Source organism: Diorhabda carinulata, chromosome 2 (genome assembly GCF_026250575.1).
Source record: "Diorhabda carinulata isolate Delta chromosome 2, icDioCari1.1, whole genome shotgun sequence".
Taxonomy (NCBI): Eukaryota; Metazoa; Arthropoda; class Insecta; order Coleoptera; family Chrysomelidae; genus Diorhabda; species Diorhabda carinulata.
Window position 1 is genome coordinate 30,752,256 of NC_079461.1, and position 8,142 is coordinate 30,760,397.

General features: G+C 30.3%; 1 protein-coding gene across 1 annotated transcript; it reads right to left on the reverse strand.

The window, feature by feature from the left end:
* Positions 1-756: 756 nt before the first annotated feature.
* Positions 757-3,066, reverse strand: LOC130890908 (uncharacterized). Its single transcript, XM_057795314.1, has 6 exons — positions 2,784-3,066; positions 2,224-2,427; positions 1,827-2,135; positions 1,445-1,737; positions 1,192-1,363; positions 757-1,089 (listed from the first exon to the last, which is right to left on the reverse strand). Exons 1-6 carry the CDS (start codon positions 3,064-3,066, stop codon positions 917-919), a joined length of 1,434 nt encoding a protein of 477 aa, XP_057651297.1. The 3' UTR covers positions 757-916.
* Positions 3,067-8,142: the final 5,076 nt, after the last annotated feature.

Below are 8,142 nucleotides of genomic sequence, written 5' to 3' on the forward strand. Positions count from 1 at the left end.
TTTTGTTGATAGCATAAATTTGCAATTTTTTTCTCTTACAAATTGATCTAAAGCACCAAAGATTATTCTGTGGTAAAAGTCATTAATAATACTGATGAATATGATAATATTTGTGCATTCTAAGAATTCTAGAAACACTGTATTGACTGATATCTGATTGTATATCATTTTTCCTGGTGCTTCAATTCGGATATTCAATTATGAATCTAAATAGTCGATGTCTTCGTCAGTGGTAAAAATTATCTTCTTTTGCTTCGTGTAAGCAGCATAACCTGTAACACGAAATCTTGTCAGCACTGTTTTTAAAACTTTTTTTGTTGTGAATAATCTCTTACAAGGTATTTTTGTTCATATGCCCTTGACTGACAGAAGGTTATTCGCCCATGGTTATAATGTCAATTCAAAATGTCACTATAAATTATTATTTTTAGAATAAAAAAGAGAAAGCCAAAATTATCCAGCTTTACCTAGTAGTAGTATATCCCGACTAGAATTTTGGGAGGGGTTCAGCTAGGGCCCTCACGAGGCTAGCCACACTGCCTCGTGGGGACCTCATGATGCTGCCTCATAGGGCGCACAAAGGGTATATAACGCCTTGCCTCATTCGTGCATCATTATGTATACCGCATGTGGACCTCATAAGGAAAATTAACTGTTACCCTATTTGAAAATTTTCAGGGAAATTAACCGAATTTCATTGGCAACATTAAAAATAATGTATTTTAAAATATATATAGATATATCAATTACAAACAATACATTCATAGTCATTACAATCTTAAAATACAATAAGTAATAAAGAACTATTTTTTAAATCAAACTTTCAGAATACAATATAATGCACGGGATAAACTACATAATGTATATTTTACTTTATATAAAAAAGTTACGCAATTAAGAATACTAATCTGAAATACTAGTCTAAATGCTCATTGTCTATTTCACTATTAGCTTCAGCAGGTTTCTTGGAACGAGCAGTTCGTCCACCGTCCCAGTCTTTACAATTATGTAGAGCTGAAGCCATAGCATCAAGAATATTTTGGTCTGGGACATCTTCGCCTGGTTTCGAAAAAACTTTTCTGAGCGTCGCTAAAAAGAAAACATTAATTTAGGACAATTATAAATATTAAATACAATATTTATTAATTATTTGTATTCATTTTGTGAAACTTGAACATTAATTTCACTAACCTTTTATAACTTTAAAAAGACATGTATCCTTGAATACATGTGATTTTTTTTTTGAAGTCTTAACTGGAGCGAACATGAGACCTACATCGCGAGATATACAATATCTTAATAATTCGCCAAAATTCCTAGTTATGGGTAAGCGTCTATTGACTTTTTGAAGTAATTTCCGAACCTAAACGTATAATTCAATATTCGGTAAGTATTCAAATCGTTAATATTATAATAAAAACTTTTTTTAAACATGAATACTTACGAATTTTTTTTGAAAATTCTTATCTTTTTCAAGTTTTTCATCGAACTGATCAAAATCTATTTTTGTTTTACATGGAAGTTTTATTTCAGCATTTTCATCATCACTATCGACTTCAATATCTGTGTTATTGATATTATTCTTTGTTAATTGATGCTGAATCTCAATAATTTTTCCACTTAACTGTCCAATTTGTAAAGATAATGAATTATATTGACTATTGAGTTTAGTGAATTTCTCCGATATTTCATTTGAAAAAGTCTTAAAGCGGGCATCAATCATACGATATAACTTTTCTGTAACATAAGAAAAGAATATACTTCGTTTCCCAAATGTTGATAATTATAATTAATAATGCGGTTTCTATTCATCTTTCAATACCTACCAAATTGGTCACCTTCGATTTTTTCAATTGAATGTTGGTTTGTTGACGAGCATAATAATACTGGTTGACAATTCTTATCTAGCTTTTCCATTACATTAGGTGTTTGTGGATTATTTTCATCAATTTTTAAATTCGAATCAGATGTACTGGACGAAGATATGCGAGATCTTTTGATATTTTTTCTGGTAATGATTTTCTTTTTTTTTGATCTAGATGCATCGTAACAATGTTCTTCGTCTGAGTCTGTGGAAGAATAATATCTATCTTGTTTATCTTCTTCTGTTGGTAACTTTTGCGATGATGGCTGAGCTAAAAATTTAAAATATATCATCACCTTTTCGTACTTACAAATATATGTTTTCCAAGTAACAAAATCTATATTTTCATCATAAATTACCTCTATTCACACGTGTTTTTTCACCTAAATCGATGTTGATTTCATTTAACATCTTCAAAGATTCATCTCTGAATGTTTTTCTATTTTTAAAAAAATGCACATCATTAGCAGCCTTTACTTTAGCTGTCTCTTCATTTTGTGTAGAATAAGCAAATGGCTTATATTCCAATTGGATAGCCAATTCATTAGCTTCTTCAAACGTTCCTGAATATTAGAATAATGTACTTAATAAAAAAAATCAATAAAAAATGATAACTGAAAAAAATAGAATTTTAGAACAAAGGAGTTTTTTTGTAATTGTTGCGAAAAAGTTTTTTTTCATTTAAATAATAATTACAGTATTGAAAACTATTTTTTATCACTAAAAATAATATAGTAATCATAATATCATGTTAGACATTGACATTAAAAGTTTTTTTAAGCTAGAAATATTTTTTTAATTGAGGTTGTTAGAAAAATGAATCCAACACAAGAAACATACCTTTGTTCTATTTATCTTATTTTCTCAGAGTATATAAATTCGAGATGAAATTAATCAATCGAATAATTTCACAACTTACGAGCTCTTCCTCGGATGTCTACTGAATAAACTGGCCAATCATTTATCGGTTGTTCACAATTCTGTACCATTTTTGATAACGTATCCGATCGCTTTACATCGTATGGTGGAGGCATAAATTTGCACTTGATTGTGTCTGTTTTTTCATCATAAAAAATCCAAGACGATGGCACTATGTCAATATCTTTTTTTTTTTTCTTACCAACAAAAACAACTAGTCTATACTTATAATCTGCAACCACTTCTGATACATCATCATTTGATGTACTATTATCAGTACTCATGGTGATTATTTTTCGAGAATATATCAACTATTTTAATTATATCACTATTTATTAACCTACAATAATTATATGGTTAAGAGTATACACGAACGACTGAACACGATTCAGAAATTAAACTGATTCTTACTGTTGACGCGTAGAAAAGATTTCTATACTGATTACCATCCACTTGAAAATATAAACATAAACAATACTCTTCGTAGAATAGATGTTTGTATAAGATTATGAGACTTAAAGTTTAAAGCCGTCAATACAAACGGCAGATTGTACCATATAAAACATTCTTATTTTTCACTTTTACATATGAAGTAGTGGTATCACATATATTTTTTCTTTATGTTCATCACTTAAATTTAGACAAACCATTTTTTTATCCACATCTATAATTTTACACGTCACAATATTCTCATTATTTGCAGAGACATTAAACATTTGTAGAAATTTAGCATTACATGGATATGTAAAAAGAGGTTTTCTTTTTCTTAGGATTTTACCACACATTTCAATAGTACTTATATCACCACGTGGAGGAATGTATATATCATTTATTTGTAAAATTTTTTGATTTGTCAGTAATATGGTGTTATTTGGCTCTTTTGTAGTTAGTAACACTCCTTTAAATTCAAGCTGTTTTATGGTAGTTCGACCTGATGAATCTGGTTTCAGTTGTCTTTTTATAACAACATTCGGAGGTATACCTGTTGGTTCATTCCAAACGTAAAAAATTTCATTGAATCTCCGACACAACTGTGAAAGAGGATTATTGCCATTTCTAATAAGTTTTTTCATTTTACCTAGAGCATTTTCAAATGGATACGAAGATATTTCATATAGAGGACAATTAAAATATGCTACATCATCGGCTAAATGATAAAGATTATGAACATTTCCTATAACAAATTCAGGTTTATATATAGCTGGTGCTATAGTGACAAATAATGTTAGAAAATGTTTTGCGGATGGCCATTGCACCATAGCTAACTGTTTAGAAAATAGAATTCTGCATGCTACATGTAATAACATGAAATGTTTAAATACTTCATCTTTTAAAACTTTTTTAAAAATGACTGGCCCTGCATATAGCAATAAAAATTGAAATTCGGTGGCTTTGAATTTATGAAATTCTGTTAAAGATCTCGTAGCCCTCTGGAATTCATTAGGCACTTTTATTTTCGATAACATATCAGTCAATAGTGACTTAAACCTGCTACTAAGTTTAAGTTCTCTGACGTCACCGTCTATCCAACATCCCAACAATTTTTTCATTATTCCAAGGAAAAGCAGATGCATGGAATCTAATGGAAATTGCTTGACTAAATCAATTTCCGGGTATATACGAAGTAGAGGTGATACACCTTGATGATGACCTGGAGTAGATTGATTCCTGAAAGACTCATTTGTTCTTAATTCCCCACATATTGGATAAATTCTTCTATTCATGTATTGTTGACCTTTTATTAAGCATCTTTCACACGCCCAGTATCCACCATGACCTACGATGCACTTTAAAAAAGAGCGAGCAGGAGTATCACAAATAAATGCTTTTACAGATACAATGAATTTGCGATTATCTATAATAATTCCTGTTTGCATTAAACTATTGAGTTCTTCTATAAATTTATCTAAATATCTCTGAACACTTTGTGGCTTCTGATCTCCACAATATACAGCAACAGGAAATGGTTTGTAAATGTTTGGATCATGATGGATTTTACAGAGTATTGGCCATAGCTGTTTTTTACTGGACTTAAACAAAGGTAAACCATCAACATTGAAAATCAGTTCTATGTTATTTAGCTCATGAATACTTGGGTTTAATTGAATTCTTATAGTTTTCTCTATGCCAAAGTATACAAACTTGCCAATATTATCAAAAACTTCAATATTATAATTTTCTGACGTAGTATACAAGAAAGTTTTTGCACATCTTGGTAGAGTAGGATAAGATCTTCTTCTTAAAATAGCTAATAATGATTCTAAACGACTATGAGGTATAGGCGGATTCATTAAAGCCCACTTGCGAATGTCTTCTACATCATAAACCGATTGATCAGTATCATCTACTTCTTCATCTATTGCATCATGAGTCTCGTTTTCTAGTTCATCGTCTGAGCTAACATCATGAAATAATAACAAATCGTCAAATTCTTCATGATTAACATCATCTCTATCATGACTTTCTTCATTCATCTCTTCTTCTACCACAGCTGATATTTCATCACTTATTGCTTCTTGCTCATAATTTTGCACTAATTCCAATTCCACTTCAGCATTTGAATTGGAAGCACTATGATCTTCTAGATTGGAATTCAAACTATTATCACTTGCTGTATTGTTGAATGACTCATTAATATCTGGTAATTGATTCTCAATGTTTTCTAAAACGTCTTCATTGCCAGAAGGCATCAAATTTTCTTGGTTGGAATTTGCTGACAGTAATTCTTGTCGAATTCGCCTGAATCTTTCTGCTCTCAAACGCCTAAGCTCGCGTTGTCTAAAATAATTATTCATGATGTTATGTCAATATTTACTTCAATAAATAATAATTTTCAACAATAATCAAACTGAAATTATTTACACTGGTAAAGATTAATGTAAATTTGTAACTGCTTATGAAAATATATATTTGTCTATATGTACTATGTACACTATGTGTACCTGAGCATGCGCAATACGATGTACATAAACGATATACTTTATGCAATACGTTCTAAAATATTGCAATTTCGTAAGGTAAATCCGATAAGACAACGATTAACAATTATTACAATTCATGAACAATTGTACTATTAACAATTAGTAGTAGTAGTAGTAGTAGTAAAGTAACAATTGTGACAAGTTTAATTTTACCAAAAATAGTATATTTGATATTTGTCAAATCGAGCCCTCATGGGGTAGACGAGGGGATTGCCCATCTCTTTAAAATACCATATATGTGTTAGGTTTACCCTATAATATCCTTATGGGAAACTCATACGGCATACCTCACTTCAATATTTATAATTTTTTCCGTGAGGTGCTCATGAGGAAGTTGCGGGGAAATCCCTCAATCGGCATGCCCCCCATTTGCCACATGAGGCCCACACGCTATATAAGGCATGCCCCCTCATAAATTCTAGTCGGGATTATATAACGTTTGGAAAGTGATATATTTCGAACTAGTTTTAAACGCCCCTCGTAGCGGCGAGTGCTGAAACGTAACGAGTGTCAATTACACTTTTTAACAAGTTGTGTACACTATTTTCACTACGGCCAAATAAAAAAAATCTTCAAAAAAACGTATTTTTTATATAAGAAAGTCAATTAAACAATATCACACATATGTTGAAAAGTATATAAACACGTCTATTGAAAAGTTAGAAGATCCTACAAAATATTTTTTATTTTGTAATAGTAGAGATGACAAAAGCGAAAAGAATGATTATGAAATAATTTATAACTAAAAAACTGAAAAAGAACCAATGGAATAATGAATTTTTTGTAACTATATTAGATACCTAACAAGAACTAAACTAATTATTAATGATTTTGCTATACTTTTAGAGACGTTATAAAAGTTAAATGTAAAGTTGTTATTATAACAATTACTAAATTTTTGTTTACTGCCTCTTGTTGCTGTATAGATCAAGTACACAAACTTGCATTGTTTTTTGGTTATACAGTGTCAGTATGTTGTTCAGCATTTCGTTCAACACTATGTTCAATGTTTCTATTTGCAACTTCTTTGTTTAATTTGCTTGTGCTGCTAATGGCATTCATTATTAAGTACTTGAACACAAATCGCAACAAACTTTCAATTTTTATTGTAAATACTAATATAACCTCAAAAAATCATATTGTCTACTTCTTCAGTCTTCTTAAATTTGGCCTTTTGCCTTTCGGCACCCAGTCAGATTCATATTTTATTCGCGTATTCTCTCTATCGGTCGAGACCATATATAACATAAGAAAAAGAAGCATTTCAACACATTTATGTTTTGTTATTCTTTAGTACATGTGTGAAATAAGCTACTTTCTTAGGTAAAAATGAGAGTGCAATCTATCATTTTCATAGGTGGTCGTAGGAAATAGTACATTATATTAATAGTAGTAGAAGGCTATCATTATTGTTAAGCCCAGATTCTCGCACTGCCGAGGCGTTACAACGCCCATAATAAAACGTTGCTACCGTTTCTCATTATTCTGTTACTAGTACAATAAGCGCTGATTATTTTACTAATAAAAGAATAGGTTAATTCTACGATCTGTGTTGCTGAAAATAATCAATATTGTACTTAACTAAAATGATAGACTGATAGATAGATAGATTTTATTTGATGTAATGAAGTAATTTATATTTGTAATTTACCAAAAGACTTTTAATATTTGAACATCCTATTATAATAATATAATAATTTCATTGGGATTAAATTTTCAAGCTTATCTTTCGCATTTTTGCAAAAAAACGGCAAAACTTTATTTTTCATGTAGAATTTTCAAATATAGAGCATTCTATTTAAAAAATCGCATGCCTGATTGATCTAACTATTTTTAATACATACTTTTGACTGTAAATAATATAAGATTGATCTGGATATGAGAAAAATTTTTAAAAATGTCACCGTTTGCTCAATAGAAACCGTATAAGTATCAGTGAATACAGCCCTGTATTTAGTTATATCACAATCAAACAAGTGTTATTTAGGTATGAGAGACCTTCACCTCTAAAGACGAATAAGGGATATTTCTCTTTTCCGGAAAAGCACAGTTCTAAATGTTATCAATAATGATAAAGACAATAATCCAAGAGAAAATAGAACCAAATGCGTAGAATATGTTACGAAAGCTTTTCCTGTTGTCTTATATATTGTGTACCACATTTTTTAAAAGCTTCAGTTGTGAGATCTGCAATATATTAAAAGAAATGAGAGACACCGTATCACTTACTTCCCTAGAAGAGTTTCCTAGTTACAAACTCAAATTTAGAATTGGAGAACCAACCTCTTTGAAACCGTATCAAAGAACAGCATACATCGATGCTTTTGGACTGTACGAAAAGCTGTAACTGTCTAACATAGTTAAAATTCTAGATATTCT

Coding starts and splice junctions, on each gene's coding strand:
- LOC130890908 (XM_057795314.1), bottom strand. CDS start 3,066: ATGAGTACTGATAATAGTACATCAAATGATGATGTATCAGAAGTGGTT. Junction 2,136..2,223: donor AAAAACACGTGTGAATAGAG/GTAATTTATGAT, acceptor TTAAATTTTTAG/CTCAGCCATCATCGCAAAAG. Junction 1,738..1,826: donor AATCGAAGGTGACCAATTTG/GTAGGTATTGAA, acceptor CTTATGTTACAG/AAAAGTTATATCGTATGATT.